This window comes from Penicillium subrubescens, assembly GCF_028828155.1.
Source record: "Penicillium subrubescens strain IBT 31985 chromosome Unknown utg000006l_segment0_segment0, whole genome shotgun sequence".
NCBI lineage: Eukaryota > Fungi > Ascomycota > Eurotiomycetes > Eurotiales > Aspergillaceae > Penicillium > Penicillium subrubescens.
The window spans coordinates 547,683-570,084 of NW_026643156.1; the positions used below are offsets into that span (position 1 = coordinate 547,683).

A 22,402-nucleotide genomic window follows, 5' to 3' on the forward strand; every position below is an offset into this window, starting at 1 on the left:
AACAACAACTGGAATTTGGACATCCTTTTTCCATCTCTCATCTCGTTGATCTCGATATTTTATTCTTCTTCTTTTCTTCTCTCTTACTTACTCTGTTCCTGTGGTTGTTCCCCCCTCTTCCAACTCTCTCTCACCTCCGCTGCACCGCCCTCGTTTTCCCTCTCCCGCAACCAACCACCTCGCATCCCGGTGCCCCGCCTCTCTCTCGCTCTCAGCTGTGGTCCCCCTCCACCACCTAACTCCTCTTCCCCAACTCTACCAACATGGAGGGCATTGATCTCACAAAGGCTGTGTTGAACAAGGGTAAACAAATGGCCAGTGTTGCTGCGTCCGCTGCCAATGGCAACGGCGGCAAGAAGAGGAGAAAGGGCACTGATTTGAAGCCCATCGTCACCAATGATGCAAAGTCGGGCGAGGCGGGCGAAGCCACAGAATCGTGAGTGCAGTTTTTTTTTTGGGTTTTTTACTTTTTTTTATCACCCTCCAGCCAGCGGTGATCTACGATCTGGTTATTTCTCCGGAATTTCGATCGCGATACCTTTACATGGTTACCTTGTTTTCATTTTTCCTGAAACTCATCGCTTTTTTCTCTCGTCGACAAACAGTACCGGCGCCGCGCCAAATTCCAAATCCACCGGAGCGCCAGGGTCGCGCTCACCCTCATCTTCATCCGGCGACGAGGTCGAAACTACCGCCGAGGAGGAGGATTCCGAAGATTATTGCAAGGGTGGGTATCACCCGGTGGCCGTGGGCGAGACGTACAACAATGGCCGCTACGTCGTGGTGCGCAAGCTTGGGTGGGGCCACTTCTCAACCGTCTGGCTGTCCAGGGACACAACCACGGGCAAACACGTTGCGCTGAAGGTGGTGCGCTCCGCCGCTCATTACACGGAGACCGCCATCGATGAAATCAAGCTGCTCAACCGGATCGTCCAAGCCAAGCCTTCTCACCCAGGTCGCAAGCATGTGGTCAGCCTGCTGGATTCGTTCGAACACAAGGGTCCCAACGGTGTCCACGTATGTATGGTGTTTGAGGTGCTGGGTGAAAACTTGCTGGGGTTGATCAAGCGATGGAACCACCGTGGTATCCCCACGCCTTTGGTCAAGCAGATTACCAAGCAGGTATTACTGGGATTGGATTATCTGCACCGCGAGTGTGGCATCGTTCATACCGATCTCAAGCCGGAGAACGTGTTGATTGAGATTGGCGATGTGGAACAGATTGTCCGGGCCCATGTGCAACAAGAAGAGGCCAAGAAGGCGGAGGAGAAGGATAAGGAAGATAACCGCAATGGACGGCGGCGCCGGCGCACACTCATTACCGGCAGTCAACCACTACCGAGTCCGCTGAATACCAGCTTTAGCAGCTTCGACTTTAAGCACAGTTCTTCTAATTCTCACAGCAGTCTGAGCCAGATGGTGAACGATCCGAGTGAGTCAAGCCCGCTGAGGATGAAGGTCTATGGGTTTTTGATTGACCAATGCGATTTAGCACCAAATGAGCCCTCGATGAGGGAGGCGCTTGGGATCAAGGATGAGGATGAGCAGCAGAAGACGCGAGAGAAGACAGCGTATGTCAAGCCTTCCAAGGCCGTCGCAATGTATCTCAAAGCTAACAGGTCATACAGTGATCTCCTGGAGAGAGAAGTGTCCGGCATCTCCCTCGACAAGAGCTCAACAAAGTCTCTCGAAGAGGAGATCGACGCCAGCATCATCTCTGTCAAGATTGCCGATCTGGGTAACGCATGCTGGGTTGGACACCACTTCACCAACGATATCCAGACACGGCAATACCGTTCCCCAGAGGTTATACTTGGCGCGAAATGGGGCGCCAGCACGGACGTGTGGAGTATGGCGTGCATGGTAAGAATGCTGCGACTGGAGCCGGGGCCCACCACATAACTCGATATCTAACAAAGCACAGGTCTTTGAACTTATCACGGGCGACTACCTCTTCGACCCTCAGTCCGGAACTAAATATGGGAAAGACGACGACCACATCGCCCAGATCATCGAGCTCCTCGGTCCCTTCCCGAAGTCCCTCTGCCTCTCCGGTAAATGGTCGCAAGAGATCTTCAACCGCAAGGGTGACCTCCGCAACATCCACCGTCTGCGCCACTGGGCCCTGCCCGACGTTCTCCGCGAGAAATACCACTACAACGTCGAGGAGGCCATGCGGATCAGCGAGTTCCTTCTACCCATGCTGGACCTCTCGCCGGAGAAGCGCGCCAATGCCGGTGGCATGGCCTCGCACGAGTGGATGCAGGATACGCCGGGTATGGACGGAATCAGCCTGGGCATTACACCCGGGACGCGAGGCGAAGGGATTGATGGGTGGGCATCGGAAGTTAAGCGGCGCTAGAAGAGCCATGCTACGAGCGTGACGGGATTTGTCGTATCTCAGCGAGTTTTTCTTCCCCTTTTGGTTCTGCTTGGTTTTCTTGTCTCTTCTTTTGCCTTGTGCCTTTTTTCTCTTCCATCTTTGACGGACTAACACCCTAGACGGGACGGTCTGTCGGAGTTGCTTTGCTGGATGATTCTCACTTCTTTTTTTTTCTTCCTAACGCTGTCCCCCCTATCTACCCTATCCTATCCTACTCTACCTACCTTTCAAACAACAGTGATGATATGTGAGTCTTTATGATCTTTCGACTTTGGATTCCGTTCTCGGGCGCAAACTTGGTCGGCCGACGTGCTTGTTTTTTGTTTCTCTATTCCTTCCCTTCTACTTCAACTATTTTCCCCCGTCACCTGCATCACGTCCCTCGACCGCTCCGCAGGTAATTCCGTCAATTTGGCCATCATTGATATGATGCCCGATGATGCCCGCTCTCCCGGATATCTCGTTTCACCCCCCTTCTTTACGCATGTCCTACTTTACGCCCATAGAATCTCGTGCTCCAACTTGATGTCCTTTCCTTTTTCGTCTTCGCCCATTATACTGTATTGAGTGGAATTCGTGGCGTGGGCCTGTCATCGGTCCATTCACTAGGTAGATCCTGGTCCCATTTGGTCCTTTCTTGTCCTTTTGGAGGGATTGGTGATGATAGTGGTTCCCCCGATTGGTGGTTTCCGGGACTTGCTCTGCGTATCTAGTTGAGTTAGAAATGCGACGACTGTATGACCTCAGCGTTTGGGTGTGATTTTTTGTTTGAGAAATGTATTTGATTCGTAGAACTCGTGAATGAAAGAAGTTGAATTAAGAGTGTAGCTTCAGATGTATAGAAATATGTACGGATGTGGGTATTCTGTGCGACGTAGAGATTAAGTTGCTTGTTTATTTCATGGGTATCATGATGCATTCTCTGTGCATCTGTGAATCTGTACATGTGTTGATCTGTTCATCAATGCTGCATGAGGGGGATCAAACTAAGAATCCTGCACGAACAGCTCCCCATCCCCATCATTCTTCCCTTCTTCTTCCTCACTCGGCAGCATCTTTGGAAACCAGCCATAGTGTGAGAAGTTCACATAAAATTCCCCCATGCTGTCCCTGGTTACCTCGACGCCTTCTTGGATGAGCGCTTCTGCTTGGCGTTCTGCGCTTCCGGGGCCTCTGTACTCGCTAATCAGCCATTATCTCAAATGCAACACGACATTTCCAAGATATGAGGTTGATTTGATCATATTCTGGGGAAGAAGTAAAGTCGGTTTGACGTACCGGTGTGATATCATGCCCTTGGAATTAATGACTCTCTGCCAGGGGACATTCCCCGAGTGAAAGTGTGAACCGGACTCGGCATTGGGCAGAGACTTCAGGCACACACCAACTTGACGTGGCCGCTGGGCTGTGGTGTTCCATGCATCAGTTAGTTGCTGTACACTACCTGTTTTGGTACGCGTGGAGCTGGTGGGTACATACGTTCGCCGAGCAGAAGGGCGATATGTCCGTAGGAGGTGACTTTGCCGCGGGGGATCTCTTGGATTGCGGCGTACACGGCGTTGGCCCACGCTTCAGCTTCTTCGGAGCGAGGCATGACGATCCGAGTCCGGTAGTGATTTTTCACGTCACCAGTTCTCGAATGAAAGAGAGTCGAAGACCTGACAAGATATGCTACCTACATGCTTCCTGGGGAAACTGGGCTAAGCTGGATACAGTTCGGAATCATATTTTTCCGACTATCGATAAGCCGACGCAAATCAAGTTGCTTTCCAACAGCTCCGCAGCTCGAAAGACATCCACACCTCCCACTACATATCTCCTCTCAGCAGTCATGCCGGGCTCACTAGCAGACTACCTCGCCAAAAACTACCTCAATGCAGACCCAGCACCCGAGCGCCCAAAAAAGAAGCGCAAGAAGACCAAAGCCACCGACACCGCCGGCTCAGGCCTAATCATCGCCGACGACGACGCCCCAGTCTTCGGCAATGCCCGCCCCCTCGAAGATGACGAGTACAAACCCTCAATCGACACATCCATGACAAGCGCCGAGTTCCGCCGCACCAAGAAGTCCGGCTGGAAAACCCTCGGCGGGTCCACCACCGCAGCACCAAACTCCGACCAAGAAGCCGCAGATGCAATCCTCGCCTCCGCAGCCGCGGAACGCGCAGCCAGAGCCGCAGACGAAGACGACGACGCGCCCATGTTGATGGAAAACACCGAAGAAGACGGTGAAGCCGGACTACGCATGGAATCCGGCGTCCGCGCCGGCCTCCAAACAGCCGCTGACACCGCAGCAATGGTCCTTGCCCAAGAAAAACGCAAAAAAGCCGAAGAAGCACTCTACCGCGACCCATCCACTCTCGACTCCAAATCCCAAGAAACAATCTACCGCGACGCCTCCGGCCGGATAATAAACGTAGCAATGAAACGCGCCGAAGCCCGCCGCGCCGAAGCCGAAAAAAAGGCCAAAGAAGAAGCCGCCCGCGAAGCCCTTATGGGCGATGTCCAGCGACAAGCGCGCGAGAATCGGAGGCAGGAGTTAGTCGAGATTAAGGCTATGCCTGTTGCGAGGGGGATTGAGGATGACGCGTTGAATGAGGAGTTGAAGGATGTGGCGCGGTGGAATGATCCTGCGGCGCAGTTTTTGACGGAGAAAAGGGCGCCGGGGGCGAGTGTGACGGGGAAACCGTTGTATAGGGGTGCGTTCCAGCCGAATCGGTATGGGATTAGGCCTGGGCATCGGTGGGATGGGGTTGATCGGGGGATTGGGTTTGAGAAGGAGTGGTTTGCGGCGAGGAATAAGAAGAGTCGGTTTGAAGCGTTGGATTATCAGTGGCAGATGGATGAGTAGTAGAGGTTATGGGTTGATGAGTTGGGGTTAATTAGCGATCTTGTATGTGGTTCATATGGTATGGTCTTGCATGGGGGTGGAGTATACAAATCGGTTTGGGTGCTGGCGCCCTTTTCTTCATTCTTATTAAATTATGCCTCCATAGTCATCGAGCTCGTACTTGATAAACGTAATACCAGTTGGACCGAGTGGTTGTTTGTATATTCCAAATCTTGCCATAGCTTTGCTCCGGGAGTTTTGCTTTGTTCTATAGTAATGCGGCTGCTTGCAGATAGCGCTGTAGGCCATGCGACCATGCAGATAAGTTATAACCATATCAACACGAATCCCAGATTAAAGACAGATATTCAAAATCTAAATCAAGCATAAACAAGCTCTTATTGTGGTGAATTAAATCTATAATTGCACTCCCCTTACGTGGCAAGTCCATCGCCCAGCCTCGGCCATCCCGATCCCATCCCGCCACTCCGCCCAGGTTGCTCCGGAGGAAGTCTGTTTACCCAAACAAAAAACTTCCCGCTCCACCATCCCGCTCTCCTCCTCACCACCAAACCCCAGATCCCATCTTTGATCCACCCTGGCGTCCACCATGATGGAATCACGCACTGAATCTGGAGGCGTCATCCCGATGGACTACGAATGGCACGGCGGAAGCGCAGGGCCTGTCGATTTCACCTCGCCCTTCTCACAAGTCAGGAAGCAGCCCCAGCAAGACAACAAGAAGCGTATGTGTTCACCGCGAGTCCGCCAGGACTCTCCCCCCTCGCCATTGTGACCGCTGTCTTACATCTGTTTATCTTATAGGAACACATCAAATCTTCGATTCTCCTGAAAAACCGGCGATACCAGCTCTGCGACCTCCGAATTCGCAATCCTCCTTCCTTTTCTCCCCGCAACGGCCACAGTCGCAAACGCATGCGTCGGTATTCGGACAACCAGCGTTCACGACGCCGCGGAAATTAGATGTGGACTTTTCATCGGGGGCTGAGAATTTGTCTTCGCCGGAGGTAGCTGATAACGAGGAAACCCCGGAGCAGCAGTCGAAGGGCTCGCGGCGCAATTCCTTGTTCAATATCTACGGCCGCTTTGCTCCCAGTCCCGGGCGAGGGGAGATCCCGCGGACGAATCACTATACGAATGCGGTCGCACGACGGATACATAAGAGGCGGCGACGAGATAAGGCGCTTGGCAGGAGGGTGCGTGTGGATGATGAGTACGACGATGACGAGAGTGACAGGGACAGGCCCAGCAGCAGTGAAGGTCGGCCAGGGAGGACGGGCAAACAGGAGAAGACACCGAATGTACAGAATGGAGGACCGGGCAAGATGTCCTTTTTCAAGCAGTTGTTGACTCTGCTGGAAGAGCATCCCAACGTGCCTGCTATCCTGTCATGGTGGGCTCAGCTTGTTGTGAACTTATCCCTGTTCTCGCTTGCTGTGTGGATGGTGTTTTCGTTTGTGTCCGAGATTCGGAACGAGTTTGATGCTGTGGCTAGCAAGGAGATGGATTCGATTCTGCACAATATCGCCGAGTGCATGCAGCGATACGAAGATAATAAATGCGCGGCTGGAAACCTCGTCCCGGGTCTGGTACCTATCTGCGCAGCGGACAGAAAATGCATGGATACGGATCCTACCCATGTCAGACGAGCGATGCTGTCAGCAAGAACGATGGCCCAAATCATCGACAGCTTCATTGAACCTATTTCCTGGAAAGCAATCGTCAGTCACCCCCCTCCCTCTCCCATCCCTCTTGCACTTCCACTAACTTCCTTACTTACTCCATCCAGATAATCTTCCTCGCTACAATCGGCACAGTAGCATGGGCCAGCAACTGGTCCTTCCGCTCCTTCAGAAACCACCGCCTCAACCATGGCTACCCACAACACGACTATCCACCCCCACCCTCCTACAATCCGAACATGCACGGCCAACCCCTCCACCTGCAACAGAACCCGGCATACGGATTCTACGGCCAACAAGACCACCCCCGGGCCTCTCCGACTAAGAACTACGCCGAGAGAGAAGACGCGCCGCTCATGCTGGAGAATACCCGATCGATGGATTTCGTTACGGAGCGGTCTCGCGAACGAGAGGGGCATCTTCGTACGCCGAGTCCTTCGAAGCGGATGCATCGACAGTTTGCTTAGTACATAGCATGGCACCTACCATGTGTATGGATTGTACTATTTTGGGCGTCTTTTCTTTTGGGAGGGGTTTCGGTCGGGCTTTGGCAGCATAATGGGTTGCATGGGTTTGTATTAGGGTTGGTTGGGCGCGTGACATGAATTCGGATTCGAGTTCTGGAGTTTGCACATTTCTTGTATACCATCGTTGGGTGTTTTCATTCTTATTTCGGTTCGACTCTATTCTTGTATTTTTTTCTCTACTTGTCTTGGTTAATGACGGCTCAACGCTCTTCTTTTCTTTTTGTTTGCTACAGGGTACAGCTACAATTGAAATACCCCATACGGGTCTCATCTGACATATGATATCTTTGCCAACCACCACAATCTTGCTACACATAAACAATCCACGACTTTGAAAATCATGTGCTGATAAATTTCTTGCGTAGTTAGCATCTCGACAGTGCCTGTCTGCCATGAAATTCCCTGGTTTCAGAACCCCTGGGCCAACTTCTCACCCCTGGTCCCTGAAGTTCCCAACTCTCCTGCCCACTCGGCAAACCGCCGCTTGATACATACTTCGCCGAGACCCATAAAATTCCCCGGTCTTACCCACTCTCCGTCGCCGAGCGGCCGTCATGGCCGAGGCTTGGCATATTCGCCGCTTTCGAAGCATCAGAAAGACAGTGGTTTGGTCTTGTTTCATGGCGTTCACGCTTTTATGAGAAAATCTCTTCGTTGATTCTTGGGTTTGACTGGGTAATTTCGTGTGGATGTGGATATTGATGATTCGAATCCGACTTTTCCATGGACTCGCGTTTCGGCTTTCTATACTGAGGTCTTGTAAACCCACGGCGGATATTGGCCGAATGGGTACCTAAGGTAGGTAGAGTATAGTTTTGATTGAATAGATTTGAGGTTCATTAGAGGGTATATAAGAGGTACTCAGTACTTAAAAATTGCTCCTTGTAACTACTTTTATCTCCATCTTAGTTATCTTGAACTGAACTATTCCATCACCGCCAAGATATATATCCGACAACCACAGGAGCCAAATGCACCACGAACCCAAAATCAATGCAGACAGCTACCCCGAAGGCGGCCTCCGCGCCAACCTGGTCGTCCTAGGTAGTTTCAGCTCCATAATGGGCGGCCTCGGGCTCATGAACAGCATCGGCATCTACCAAGCCTGGATATCAACACACCAACTCGCCTCCCATAGCTCCGGCCATATAGGCTGGATCTTCGGACTCTACAACTTCCTCGTCTTTTTCTGCGGAATCCAAATAGGACCCATCTTCGACGCAAAAGGTCCGCGGCTCTTGATGTGGCTTGGCTCAGCGCTCATCGTGTTAACATTCGTGTTAATGGGCTTTTGCACCGCGTACTGGCACTTTTTGGTTGTCATCGGGATTCTGGGTGGAATGGGGACGTCATTTATTTTCATTGTTCCTGTTGCGAGCATTGGGCATTTCTTTTGTCGAAGGCGTGGTGCTGCGACGGGTCTTGCGTTGTCAGGGGGAAGTATTGGGGGTGTGGTTTTCCCGCTTGTTTTGGAGAATCTTACCCCCAAGGTGGGATTTGCGTGGTCGACTCGGATTATTGGCTTGATTACGCTTGTGCTATTGATTCCGGGGTTTTTACTTGTTCGAGCGAATTTCCCACCGAAGACTCCCTCGCCGCCGTCCGCGAAGGTGTTTCTACCGGATTTGACGATTCTGAGAGATCCGGTTCTTGCGCTGACGACTCTGGGTGTGTTCTTTATTGAATGGGGCTTTTTTATTCCGTTAGAGTATATCGCTTCGTATGCCCTTGCGAATGGTATCCCGCGTCAGCTATCGTATTTGATGGTTGTGTTTTTGAACGCGGGTTCGTTCCCCGGACGATGGTTACCTGGTATTCTTGCGGACCGAATTGGCCGGTTTAATACATTGCTCTTGACGAATATTTTGTGTCTGGTTGCGGTATTGGCGGTGTGGATGCCTGCTGGGACGAATGTTGTCGCCGTCATCATATTTTCGGTCGTGTTTGGCTTTGCGAGTGGAAGCAATATCAGTCTTGTCCCTGTTTGCGTTGGGGAATTATGCCCCGTGGAGAATTATGGACGGTATTATACGACTGTATATACTTTTGTCAGTTTTGGGTAAGTCCTTTCCAATTCGTCCGCTCTTGCTTATGGTAATGAATCTTGCTGACATTTTGATAGCGCCTTGACCGGTGTGCCCATCGCAGGAGAAATTCTGCATCGTTGCGAAGGCGCATATTGGGGTCTGATTGCGTTTGCAGGATGCGCATATGCGGCTGGAATCGTTTGTTTTGTGTTAGTCATGTGGCTGCAGAGGCGGAGAGGAAATAAGCATTAGAGTTGTGGGGAACCGTGGGTTTGACAGCTGACCTGCATATGATGGAATGTTTACTTCTTTATGAGTGCGACGAGGAATAGCCTTACGAATAGAATTCAATGAAAATGGGAATGTTTCAGAGCAGCAATTTGTTTTCAAAATAAACATAGTAAACTTTGTTCTAGACTCTATTTAACTCTCCATGCCTTCCTTGCTGGGAGACTTTTCTAGCACAATTGGAGAGCTATCACAGCAGACCGGCAAGACTACCAAGTCCCATTACGTATGGACGACGAGTTCGTCTTCGGACAACCCGGGATTATTGAGTCTCCTATTTTGGATAATATTCTAAATAATAGCCCAGACTGGTTTCCGGATACGATTCCGAACATCCTTTCAAATGTCTTCCTGAACGTCTTCCTTGACCTCATTCGAGATATTCCCCTGGAGATTATTCTAAGTGTTGACACAAAAGTTACTCTCAAATCTTCTGCATTGCTCCGAGATTTTGGGTATGTACAAATAAAAATAGTATTCCAAGTTGCCCAAGTCTAGCTATGTACGACGTCAGCTATGTACGAGTCGCTAGTATGTACAAAACAACAGTATGTGCAATCCATCCCACCCACCCTCTCCAACTGTCCAGTGTGTGCAAGGCTGTCTGTATGTACAAGTCAGCTGTATGTACACGACATGAGTATGTGCAAATCCTCCCACCCACCCACTCAAACAGTATGTGAAAGTCCTCTTGTATGTACAGGACATTGTATGTGCAAACCATTCCACCCACCCTCTCCAGATGTTGTATGTGCAAGTCGTGCAGTATGTACAGTATGTAGAGGTCAGGAGTATGTGCAATCCACCCACCCACCCACCCACGCATGCTCCAAGTCGTCCAAGTAGTCCAAGTAGTCCAAGGGGTCGAGGGATGTAGAAGACCAGCTTGTACATCCTTCATGTATGTGCAGGTCAACCCTCAATATGTACAAGTCAACCGAATATGTACAAAACAATCAGGTATATACAGTCCCACCCGCCCGCCCTCTCCAAAATGCGCCAAAATGCCCAAGTCTATCGTCTATCGTCTATCCGGTCTATGTCTATCAGTCTATCACTCTATCACTACGCAGAACAGCCCACCCTCCCAACCCAATATGTTCTGCAAGAGATAGATAAGATAGGTGACAAACGGGAATGATGATGACTGTGACTGGTCTAGACATGGCGACGGACCGGATTTCCGAAAGACGTAGTTGCCATCTGAGGCAAGAGGCGATGTGAACACTCAGCGATATGAGAAGCTTCCTTCCTTCTGACCCGAGCAATCTTTCTTTCATTTCCCATGAGGATTGGAAGTTGAATTGATCGCAAATTTCCAGGAAAGACAAAAAAGACCGATTTTTTGGAAGCCGGAGAGCAATACCTGGAGCAAAGCGAGACGAAAATTGCACAAGCAGGCGAGGACTATATTCTCGATTCAGAATGGGACCGCATGAATCGAAGCGTAACTTGATCATCGTGTCGAATAGACTGCCGTTGTCGATCAAACGCGTGGATGGCACGTATCAATCGTCGATTTCGAGTGGCGGGTTGGTCACCGCATTGTCGGGGCTGACCAAGTCGACCGAATTCCGATGGTTTGGCTGGCCCGGTATCGAGGTCAAGGATAGCAAGGACAGGGAGGAAGTGTGCAAGAGCTTGGATGAACACGATGCGACACCGATCTTTTTGGATAGCGGGTTGGCGCACGAACATTATAATATGTTCTCGAGTAAGCCCTAACCCCGCGACCCCGCACCGCTGAGCGCGGTAACCTCACAAACATCGCAGATCGAATTTTGTGGCCAATCCTCCATTATCAGTCGGGCGTGGTGTATGAAGATGGACCGTGGCAGGCGTATCGAAGAGTCAATGAGTTGTTCGCCGATGCAGTCGCCGACGCAGCAGAGCCCGGAAGCCTGATTTGGGTGCATGATTATCATTTGATGTTGTTGCCGGAATTTCTCCGCAACCGACTCCAGACGAAGAATAAACGTTGTGCCATCGGGTTTTTCCTCCACACGCCATTCCCAGCTGGTGACTTTTGGCGAACGTTGCCAGTCAAGAAACACTTGATCGAGGGATTGTTGTCGAGCGACTTGATCGGGTTTCACACGGACGAGTACAAGCAGAACTTCATCGACACCTGTGCCAGTAATCTGTAAGTGTCAGCCCTGCGTCCATGATGATGCCACCCCGCCAATTTCCATGTTCGAATAAACTAAGTTTTGCCAGCGGAGCACATACCGAGATTCCAAACCAGATCCAGTATAAAGACCGGTTGATATGCGCAGGTAGATACATTGTTGGTATTGACCCGCACAAGTTTGCAGACACATTGCAGAAACAAGAAGTCCAAGACCGTATCAAGACCCTTGAAGAGCGGTACAAAGGGATGAAGGTCATTGTGGGAGTCGATCGACTCGACTATATCAAAGGCTTGACGCAGAAGCTGAAAGGCTTTGACTCGTTCTTGGATGACCACCCGGAACTGCGGAACAAGGTTGTTCTCATCCAGGTCGCGGTCCCAAGTCGTGAAGACGTGAAAGAGTATCAAGAACTAGAAACAGAACTTAGTACATTGGCTGGGAAGATAAACGGCAAGCACGGTATAGTAGACTTACCCATGTCATGACGACTTGAAGCTGATGTCATGCAGCCACCCCCGAGGGAACACCGTTGTTGTACATGCATCGATCAGTGCCATTCACAGAGCTGACTGCACTGTATTCTGTAGCAGATGCATGTCTGTTGTCATCGACGCGGGATGGCATGAACCTCGTTTCTTTCGAATATGTGGCTTGCCAGGACAAGAAGAAAGGCGTCCTCGTACTCTCAGAGTTCGCGGGGTCAGCAACTTTCATGAGAGATGGCAGCATCCCCTTCCATCCAGCCAACACGACTGAGATGTCAGAAGCTCTGTATGCCGCACTGAACTTGGGCGCGGAAGAGCGTCAGCAAAAGCATGAGTTCTTGAGAGAGTTTGTGAATACACATACCAGGTGAGCAAGACCTTTCCATACTAAAGTTGGTCTGAAGCTTCAGAATATTCCAGGATACTGTTCATAAAAGACGAGAAATCAGTTACTGACATGGAACTAGTGCGAAGTGGGGTCAAACCTTTATAGAGAAGCTGGCTCAGCGATGCGGCCAGCCCAAAGAGCCATGTTGATCACGCCCCTCGGGGGTTTCCCTCCACCAAGAGATGAAAAATGATGGTGAAGGGTATGAAGAGGAAGACATGATGAAAGGAAAAGATTTGGAGTGAAAACCTTTTTTGAAATGGAGTGTTGGCCCCGCGGGGGAGGTTGCGTGGCCTCCGCGGCAGATCCCACGCTTAGTCGTCAGCGCAACACAGTCGTTTGCCCCTCCACGAAATCGGGATGAATGAGACTGAAAATTTGTAAGGATTGAATCTTGCCATCTTTTCGTCGATGGACGAGCCATTGGCTTCTCTCAACGAAGATTGCGATTTGAGGGGTGGTTCATGTCGCCGTCGTCGCCCAGGGAGATGGAGGACTCGGGAAGGACTTGGAGATGTTATAAACCACACGACATAGTCACAATAGAAAGTTTTGATCCCGAGAAGGAGAAGGAGAAGGGAGAAGGAAAATCAATGCTCTTCGGACTCTTAAATAATACTGGGTGGGGCCTGGAAAAGGCGCTAGTGGGCTTAGCGAGGACTAGCGTCTTTCTTATTTTTATTGTATACTTCATGAACATATGCCCCAACCTTAAATTTTTGACTGCCCCGATCCAAAGTTCTCATTACTGAATGAATCTTAAATTTGAAACGTATGATAGTCTACATGACCCGCGACGGCCTCGAGACTTTCAAATCGTAATTCGGCTTGGAACGTTCGAGATCAGACTCGCGCGCAGGTTGCTTGGGTTTTCAATCCAGTCTATGTACAATATGAGTGATGATCCCAAAATCAAACATCCAAATCAGGAAGCGACGAGTGTTCAGCTTCATAATTGGATAACTCCGTGATCAGGCTTACGACCAGCGTGATCTTCCTGCCTGGATGTGTGATCTGGAGTTGCCAGAATAATATTAATATCTCCCTCCTCATTCCATCTTTCTTTTCTTTTTTCTTTCCCCAGGTTTGGTTTCCCCTCTTCGTTAAGGCTGATATTTCTTCTACTGTAGCGCAATGATGACCCAAATACCTTGACTTTCTTTCTGAGGCCCATTAGACTGTTTCAGGTCGGTGATTACAAACCCCTTACTGGTCTGAGCCCTACGAAGAAATGTACTGACTGTTGTTGGACATTCCTGTCTACTTCATCCCCGATTCCTCTGCTCCCTCAAACCCTTTCATGTTTTGTGAGATGTCATGGATAAGGTTGAGCAGCTTCTATTTTTCAAATCCTTGTTGTATCATGATTTACCCTAGTGACTGTCGGCGAGGTTGCTGTGATGCTGTGCCACATGTGCGTTCCACCCTGGGGTGTGTTCGCTTTGATGATGATACTGATATTTTTATCTCGGGACTGGAACTGTTTAGTTTGCGGGCTACTTCTTGGCCAGTTGTCATTCTCTATGTGTGCTTTATTTTATCGTGTACTTTTTATCAAATGAAACCTCTTTTTGACGCGTCGGGCAGCAGTCGAACGCGTCTTCATGATATTTGCAAACTTTCCCATCAGCATAGACGTCACTCCAGTAGTTGACCCACTTCTCGACATAACCTATGGTAAGCCTATTTTGTCTTTGAAAAACTTGTCATGTCTCTCATCTGATGTGTGCATTTTCTGTCTGTCATGTCGGCTCCTTGCAGGTACTTGCATATATCTGTCGATTACAGCCGGGTATGCTTTGTCTTGACATCTTTCTTTGACATGGTCTCGTTGGCTTGAGAGCAAAATCCTTATCATTGCCACTACCCCATCGTTGACAACCCAAAATATCTCGTCTTTTTCTCTTCCCAGGGTATGTCTGTACCTTCTATCATCCTATGGTACCCATTCTTGTTTTTTGGCTCCTTGCTAAGGAAGACATGCTAAGATCTTCGGGTATTCAGCACCTCCACCATCGAGATTTAATTTGACATCTGCAGCTACTGACAAAAAGCAACAGAGTGGTCTATTCCCACACGAGGGGGTATTGGGGAGAAGAACATGGTCGTGGAGTTGACTTGGGTGTTGAGCATGGAAGGTATGTGTACATCAAATGCTCAGGATGCCATGGCCGTATCCAATTTACACCAGGGCACTTTCGAATCTAGATTTGGAAACCAATCTTTTTGACCATTCTTAGCATCGAATAGCCCTGCCTGATTGTTGCAAATGGTGAGTGACGTCCGTTACAACGAGGGTCAACTTGAGCGCAATGATCAGACCTTTTGGTCCCGCGGTTGCATATGATTCCATGTCAAGCCATAGGCTCCGGACGATCTTGGAAAAATGGATTGCAGACAATTCAACTCAGCATTTCTCAAGTAATTTATGCTCTGCTCTGGTGTTACAGTCTATTTGGTGTACTTTGCTAATGGTCTAAATCTTGCTACAGTCATCAACTGCCCCTTTTATACGATTTCCAATCAAAATTTATCTCCGCGGTATGTTATGCGATGCAAGAAATACCCCGACCAACGTGTGCAATCTTCTCTCCGGTCTTGAATTCATCACCGCAGCCGATTTTTTGAGATGCGCAATCCAGTTCATAAGCGCCGAATGATGATCAGTCAAGAGTCGAAGTGTGAGTAGGTTATGTTTTGTCATATTGATTATCAGCAACTCCAAACTGCGCTGCATTCCCTCCACCGTCCCCCCGAGCTTTTGAAAATTTTCCCATTCGTTGGTGCAATTGGCCCCGTGATGACACAAAGGATTCTTGAAGCCTCTGATGATTTCAAATTAACGCCAGTCTGAGGGTCTGTGGGAGTCAATACAAGTGCCACAAGCCCTGCTCGTTCATCGACCTTTGCAAAAGGTTTATCTCAGTTTTCTCAGATCTTCGGACGTTGGGTATTCTCCCTGAACTCAAGTTTGCCAGTGGCACTGCAAAAGGTGCAGAACTGGAAGATCGTGACTATGATTTTTGCTGGGGATAGTGTCTGTTTCTTTCCCCAGACTCAGTCCTTGTCTTTGATCATCGGCTAATCTATTCTTTTCGCTCGTTATATAAATTGGTCTCCTGCCGGAGATTCCCCACCCTCAAATCGCCAAATCTTACACCTCGTACCTCGCGGTTGCCCGTTTCCATCCGCCTGAAAGGGGAGCCAAGGGAGAGATTACCTGGGCGAGGCCTAAAAACGTGAACGAGGTGAAATACATACTGGGAGAGTGAAGATACCGGGAGATCACCGTGATACACTACTGTGCTGGGCCTTTAATACAGTTGGGAATGTGTTGGTTCACAAGGCAGTCAATGAAAGTACTGGGCTTGGTCTATCTGTGTTGAAGCACTGGCTCGTCACGGGTGGAGTTTTCTGACTCGTGGCACGGAATGGACAAGCCAGACAGGCATCTTTGCCAGCCGAAGTTGTATCTGCGGGCGAATTTCCTGACTTCGATTCAGACGATGAATGGGACATCGAGATTTCACCTTTTTCGAGACACGCATGACTTGTTTGAAATCCCCCCAAGGGCCACCTTGTCTCAAGGAATCTGCAACGACTTCACAGCACCCCGTTTTCTTAGTACCGATCCGCGGTTTGCTGAGATGTTGTCGTCCAGTTTGCCCATTTCTCCCCTCTCGTACCTCACCACTACGTTCAGTGGGTCCCTGTATCGGTGATAATATCTCACAAAGACTACGATTTGATCTCGGCATTTCTGAGATGCACTGGACTCGTTGACATGGAATTCAATCCTTGTTAACATACAAATAAACACTAAAAGTTCAGTCCAAGGATACACTTTGCCAGTAATTGTTTCCATTCGTGATTGGAATACCCAATATCACTGCCACACGATCGTTGCAGTAAGTCCCCCACCTTCAATGGTAGTAGCAGCAAAGTCGCCTTGTCGAAGGACTTCATATACTTTGAAGACTCGATTCGATTGCATTTCGAATCGGTTATTCGTACCTGGAGATATACAAGATTTTAACTGACGGGAACCCACTATATATAGTGCCTACATTGCCAAGACCATACCCCTGTTTGGACAATGATCCCATAACTGAGTTTATGACGTGCGACCGCTAAATGGCCCGCCAGGCACGATGCTCCACTCTACCAAGATTGGATCCACACTACGCTTGATCTGGTAGTACGAAGATCAGATAATTATTGCGCGCCGCCAATCGAACAAGGAAACTATGAGGGCGGCTGAGATGAGTCCTGGAGTATACAAGCAAGTCGTGACAACACTGCTCAGTAAGTTTCTACACGAATATCATCCAGCGAAGCTCATAGTAACACAGGACAATCCCCTTCAAGCCCCGCGATCATCGCTCGTCCCCGACTGGGGGCTTATCACGACATCAGCAGCAAATGAACGCCGCCCGAAATGGGTCACCGCGATGTCACACTATGCCCCACGTTTTTCTGGGCACGAGATGTTGAAGTCTTGGTGTCGGGCTCTTAAAGAGCCCGGGTGAGCTTGACAGTTTATGTTTTGTTCTATCGCGCCAAATAATCACCGCAGCCTTTGGAAGTTGCGCGCCTGCCACGATGGCAGATAAAAACGACTATGCCGCGACCGCATACCGGGCACCAGCCAAGGATGCAGAAAGCAACAGCTCGCGTTCGGGACGTGCGACAAATCGCGGCGACGATGAGTCTGGAGTGCAAGATCCATTCGCAGAGCCGTTGAAGCGGCAGCTCAAGTCGAGGCATCTGCAAATGATTGCCATTGGAGGTTAGTTATTTCAATTCGAAGCAATATCTGGTCTGATATAACTGACTTGCAAGAAAGGAATTATCGGCCCTGGACTGTTAGTCAGCTCAGGAAATGCATTGCATGAGGGTGGTCCAGCAGGTGCCCTGATCAGTTTCTCTCTGGTCGGAATTATCGTATTCTTCGTGATGTGAGCACTTGTCCCGCTTCTTGGCTGCTTGGCAATCTGCTCACTGTAACAGGCAATCCTTGGGCGAAATGGCGACTGTCATTCCTGTGACTGGATCATTTACTGAATATGCGGAGCGATTCATCGATGACTCGATTGCGTTTGCGCTGGGTTGGGCATATTGGTATCTTTGGGTTACGGTTAGTATCTACTGCAGGCACATGACCACCATGGATGGATAAACTGACGACTCTGCGACGCCAAGGTCCTCGCGAATGAATACAACTCAATATCCCTCGTTATTGGCTACTGGACTGAAGCAGTACCGCAATGGGGCTGGATCCTCATTTTTTGGTTCCTCTTCCTCGGCCTGTCCAATCTCGGAATCCTAGCTTATGGAGAGATGGAATTCTGGCTTTCCCTGTAAACACTGGTTTTCAAATCCCACGATGAAAGACAAGGCACTAACACGTGCACAGAATCAAGGTTATAGCTCTCGTTGTGTTCTTCATTCTTGCTATCTGCATAAGTTCTGGAGGTATTGGCCCTGAGAAAATCGGGTTCAGGTACTGGCATGACCCAGGAGCCTTCGCAGATTCAATCAATGGAGTCGCCAAGACATTTGTCGTGGCAGGAACATTATATGCAGGCACGGAGATGTAAGTTTGGATCCTCGACACTGAATAATACTCGGGATCTGACCAGACTTTAGGGTTGGAATCACAGCTGGAGAATCGAAGAATCCGCAAGAGGCGGTTCCGCGTGCTATCAAACAGGTCTTTTGGCGCATTCTTATCTTCTATATTGGTATGTCAACCCTCTAGCCCATATGATTACAAGGCTGATGTTCTTCAGGTACCATCTTCTTCATTGGGATCTTAATTCCATCCAACGACCACAGACTGCTGGGATCGACTTCCAAAACTGCCAGCTCCCCTCTGACAATCGCCTTGCAAGATGCTGGAATCCTCCCCGCGGCCCATCTGATCAACGCTCTGATTGTTATTAGCGTCATTTCCGCAGGAAACAGTTCACTATATGTGGCATCTCGAACACTCCTGTTTATGTCACGCAATGGCAAAGCTCCAAAATTCATTGGGCGAGCCAACCGAGCCGGCGTGCCTTGGGTCGGTCTTATTTTCACTAACGTCTTCGCTTGCATTGTGTTCCTGGGACAGTCATCTAGCGCTGGCAAGGTTTACTCTGCTTTGATAACATTGTCGGGTGGTATGTTTATCTCGCCCACCGCCATTTACATGATCTGCAACTAACACAAGGTATACGCAGTGGCTACATTTATCGTCTGGGCCGTTATTGGCGTCTGCCACATTCGGTTCCGTCGTGCATTAGTTGCCCAGGGACAAGACCCAGCCGCGTTACCTTACCGGGCTGCACTATATCCTTACGGGACTTATTTTTCCTTGGCTGCAAACGTCTTCCTAGTCTTCTTCCAGGGATACACGTGCTTCTTGAACCCGTTCAGTTCCACCGATTTTGTGATCAACTACATCTTGCTACCAGTGTTTGTTCTCTTTGTGGTTGTTTACAAATTCTGGCACAAGACTCAGTGGGTCAAATTGGAGGAAATGGATATTTGGACCGGCAGAAGAGAATTTGCTGAAGAAGACAATCAGCCAAAGAAGCCTCGGCAGTGGTGGTCTCGCATTAGCGATATTGTTGTGGGGTAAATCTGTACGCTGCTTATTTCTAGCAATATATCCCTTCTGCAAGACAAATGAAATTGCCGAATCTAATCAATGTCTGCATCTTACCCCAATGCCAAGTCAAGATTAGATCAAGAAGATGACCGCGGGATTCCGTCGGGACGCCGCTTCTCCCTCTCAGGCGGAGGACGCCGAGCCGTCTGATAAACATTTAACTCACCCTTAGCAGGTACAGTATACTTCCTGCAACAAAAGTTATGTTCGTATCTCGCTTCGGTTCTCTCAATCCCATCTTCTGTACTAACTTGCGGAACAATTCTTCAGCGACCGCTCTTCCCGCCCCCAAACACCCCCCGCATTTGCACCCCGAAGATCCGCCAACAACTCCATTCACATCGTGCCCCCAACGGCCGCTACCCATTGGCCCGATAACAATCCGACAAAGTGACTCGGTCCACATAAGCTGTACTAAGTGACCGACAAGGGCCCACGCCCCGAAGATGTCAAACCCGGCCGATCATTTCCTTTGCACGCCCTCGGATAGGGCGCTGCATGTTGCAAGAACTCCAATCACCACTCGATCACTCACGCTGTGCCGCTTGGTCCAATCATAGCAGGCTTGTACCTCGCTCGTGATGTTTCGTGCCTTCTAGCGCGGGTGCTGCAGATCGGCGGATATTCCTGTTGTAGTATGGTTTGGTGCGGGTGAGTAGGGCCATTGCTGGCTGTATCTTGGAAATGCCAATGAGATTGTGATATCGCTGGATGGTCAGATGTAACATTGTTTGCAGTCATGTTTCGAGATGCTCACTAGGTTATGCAGGTCTCGGTGCGATAAATCAAGGTGCTCTGTCGTGTCTATATAAACCGACTGATATCCCAGATCTACTGGAGAAGCAAGTATCGCAGATCACACCGAAAAACCCAGTGATCCACTCGAAGTTTATCAATCAACCCAACTCAAAATGCAGTACTCCAAGGTACAATCGTCCCCAAAACTGGAAATTCCCAATCCGATGTTAACAGCAACCCCTCCAGATCCTGGCCCTGGCCACCCTCTTCATCTCTACCACCATCGCCGCACCCCTGGCAGAGCGCGCCTGCGCCTACACCTGCGGCTCAGTTTGCTACACCAGCAGCGCCGTCAGCGCCGCCCAGGCTGGCGGTTACAAGCTGCACGAGGCCGGTACCACCGACAACAGCTACCCCCACGTCTACAACAACTACGAGGGCTTCGATTTCCCCGTTTCCGGCACCTACTATGAGTTCCCGATTTTGAGCAGCGGCAAGGTGTACACTGGTGGTTCTCCCGGTGCGGACCGTGTTGTTTTCAACGGAAATGACGAGTTGGCTGGTGTTATTACCCACACTGGTGCCAGCGGTAACAACTTTGTTTCTTGCTAGATTACCACAAGAAAGGGTAGTCGTGCTTATCGAGATGAATATGAACGAGTCATGGCTACGAAATGAATATACAGGTGCATTGATTGTATCTACAGACTTCACTGGGCTGTAGTAGACATGGAAAAACTATATAAATGTAGAAGACTGACTTTCACGTAAACACAAATGGAGAAGCATCGTGTAAACATGCTGTGTATGTCTTCTGGATTGGATATGGGTACTTAAGAGGCAAACAGCAATCGACACCCGCACAAAAACGGAAATGTGGGAGCTTGTCGTCGCCGGGGTTAGATACCCGTTGGAAAGCTACGGAGATAAGATCAAAGCCATGATCTTATGAGAACCTTTTAATGTGGGGTTGACTGGGTTTGTTGCCAATCGCCGACCGCGACGTGATAGGCACATCAGCTCTGATCATTGTTGTGGTTAGGGCGAATGGATTCGATATCAGATTGATGATAGGGCTGAGTCAAAGGAGTTTCGAGAGCTGCTTGGTGTCATTGAACTCGGAATTCAATCACAGGTAAGCGTCCTGAGCTATGGAGACGAGAAGAAGGAGAGAGTATGCAAGGAAGAGGGGGTTGGGGTTTTAAACAGTGTCGCACAGACACGGTCGGAATATCTACACTCCGAACAGGGATCAGCGGGGTGCATTGCGGGGGAATTTGATCGACATCAACATTGCTAACTATCCTCAAGGTAGAATATTAACATTAAAATATATCTGGTCCATCTGTCCCAAAGAACCCAGTAGGAGGGAACACGCGACTACCTTGCCGCTATCATCATCACCACTTGATATCATCATCTCTCCCATCAACACCCACGAAGATGCGCCGTCACCGCCAAAAGCATCATCCCAAACTCATCTGCCGATCTCAACCACCGCTCAATGCGCCCAGATTTCTGCTCAGATCCGGCCTCAGGAGACCGCCAAAATTCACCCATGACCACCATCCCATCCGGCCACTCAGCCAAATGACGGTTATACTCCGCCACCCATGACGCCCGATCAGACGCCTGCCATAACGCCTTGCTCTCAGGAGCCAGGACGTCGGCCAATACATTTGATGCAAAACTTGGCATGTTATTCGAAGTATTGTAATGACAGGTGAAAAGAAATAAGGTCGGCAGTGTACGTCGTTTGGCCGAGGCCACAATCCAAGATTCCCAGTCTGGACGGATTTGGGTGGTCTGGGCAAGTGAGTCCTCGTTTGGCGGAGTAGAAGGCGAGTTGCTGGAGCCTGCCGATATCGCTTTCGCTCAGGATGGCGGTGTCGTGGATTGGGAAGAAATATGCCATTAGAATGTAGACGAGGACAGCTTGGAATGAGCACAGTAGTTCGAAATCGCTAATTGATTGTTTCTAGAGAGGTGTGTTGACGTGCTGGATAGATTTATGATGATCTTTTTCGTGTCACTGCCTACCTCGGCTATCAATTGGTCAATCACGCTCTTCGGCGTGGCAATGGCAATGGCCTCGCTGCCGGGGGGCGCGATCCGTCCACAAGCGCACGATATGGGAGCACTTCGCTAGAGCGGGAGAGGCAGGCTCCCGCGAAAGCTGCATTGGATGGATAAATGGTGGGACAATATTTCTGTCTAGTAGCCGGCAGGGGTAAGATCGCAAAACG

The 22,402-nt window shown here is 49.7% G+C and overlaps 9 protein-coding genes across 9 annotated transcripts; 7 read left to right on the top strand and 2 right to left on the bottom strand.

Annotated features, from left to right (window-relative positions):
• Window positions 1-263: 263 nt before the first annotated feature.
• On the top strand, window positions 264-2,362 carry N7473_008742 (serine/threonine-protein kinase; the record flags this gene model as incomplete). Its single annotated transcript, XM_057154682.1, has 5 exons — window positions 264-436; window positions 606-1,432; window positions 1,493-1,571; window positions 1,629-1,863; window positions 1,925-2,362. 5 exons carry the CDS (start codon window positions 264-266, stop codon window positions 2,360-2,362), a joined length of 1,752 nt encoding a protein of 583 aa, XP_057005812.1.
• Window positions 2,363-3,369: 1,007 nt separating this feature from the next.
• N7473_008743 (MGMT family protein) lies at window positions 3,370-3,977 on the bottom strand (the record flags this gene model as incomplete). The annotated part of the gene is made up of 3 exons (XM_057154683.1): window positions 3,370-3,556; window positions 3,662-3,788; window positions 3,863-3,977. The coding sequence occupies 3 exons, from the start codon at window positions 3,975-3,977 to the stop codon at window positions 3,370-3,372; spliced, it is 429 nt and encodes a 142-aa protein (XP_057005813.1).
• Window positions 3,978-4,214: 237 nt separating this feature from the next.
• On the top strand, window positions 4,215-5,234 carry cwc26 (putative cell cycle control protein (Cwf26); the record flags this gene model as incomplete). Its single annotated transcript, XM_057154684.1, has 1 exon — window positions 4,215-5,234. One exon carries the CDS (start codon window positions 4,215-4,217, stop codon window positions 5,232-5,234), a length of 1,020 nt encoding a protein of 339 aa, XP_057005814.1.
• A 528-nt stretch (window positions 5,235-5,762) lies between these two features.
• Window positions 5,763-7,722, top strand: N7473_008745 (putative nuclear envelope protein Brr6). The gene is made up of 3 exons (XM_057154685.1): window positions 5,763-5,959; window positions 6,039-6,955; window positions 7,024-7,722. The coding sequence occupies exons 1-3, from the start codon at window positions 5,824-5,826 to the stop codon at window positions 7,381-7,383; spliced, it is 1,413 nt and encodes a 470-aa protein (XP_057005815.1). The 5' UTR covers window positions 5,763-5,823; the 3' UTR covers window positions 7,384-7,722.
• Window positions 7,723-8,414: 692 nt separating this feature from the next.
• Window positions 8,415-10,954, top strand: N7473_008746 (uncharacterized protein; the record flags this gene model as incomplete). The annotated part of the gene is made up of 4 exons (XM_057154686.1): window positions 8,415-9,502; window positions 9,566-9,679; window positions 10,061-10,213; window positions 10,921-10,954. 4 exons carry the CDS (start codon window positions 8,415-8,417, stop codon window positions 10,952-10,954), a joined length of 1,389 nt encoding a protein of 462 aa, XP_057005816.1.
• Window positions 10,955-11,183: 229 nt separating this feature from the next.
• Window positions 11,184-12,912, top strand: N7473_008747 (trehalose-6-phosphate synthase; the record flags this gene model as incomplete). The annotated part of the gene is made up of 5 exons (XM_057154687.1): window positions 11,184-11,472; window positions 11,532-11,901; window positions 11,976-12,349; window positions 12,400-12,742; window positions 12,843-12,912. The coding sequence occupies 5 exons, from the start codon at window positions 11,184-11,186 to the stop codon at window positions 12,910-12,912; spliced, it is 1,446 nt and encodes a 481-aa protein (XP_057005817.1).
• Window positions 12,913-17,365: 4,453 nt separating this feature from the next.
• N7473_008748 (amino acid permease) lies at window positions 17,366-19,388 on the top strand (the record flags this gene model as incomplete). Its single annotated transcript, XM_057154688.1, has 8 exons — window positions 17,366-17,552; window positions 17,610-17,721; window positions 17,774-17,900; window positions 17,966-18,123; window positions 18,180-18,359; window positions 18,413-18,507; window positions 18,556-18,927; window positions 18,988-19,388. The coding sequence occupies 8 exons, from the start codon at window positions 17,366-17,368 to the stop codon at window positions 19,386-19,388; spliced, it is 1,632 nt and encodes a 543-aa protein (XP_057005818.1).
• Window positions 19,389-20,329: 941 nt separating this feature from the next.
• On the top strand, window positions 20,330-20,768 carry N7473_008749 (extracellular guanyl-specific ribonuclease RntA; the record flags this gene model as incomplete). Its single annotated transcript, XM_057154689.1, has 2 exons — window positions 20,330-20,344; window positions 20,403-20,768. 2 exons carry the CDS (start codon window positions 20,330-20,332, stop codon window positions 20,766-20,768), a joined length of 381 nt encoding a protein of 126 aa, XP_057005819.1.
• An 816-nt stretch (window positions 20,769-21,584) lies between these two features.
• On the bottom strand, window positions 21,585-21,854 carry N7473_008750 (uncharacterized protein; the record flags this gene model as incomplete). Its single annotated transcript, XM_057154690.1, has 1 exon — window positions 21,585-21,854. One exon carries the CDS (start codon window positions 21,852-21,854, stop codon window positions 21,585-21,587), a length of 270 nt encoding a protein of 89 aa, XP_057005820.1.
• Window positions 21,855-22,402: the final 548 nt, after the last annotated feature.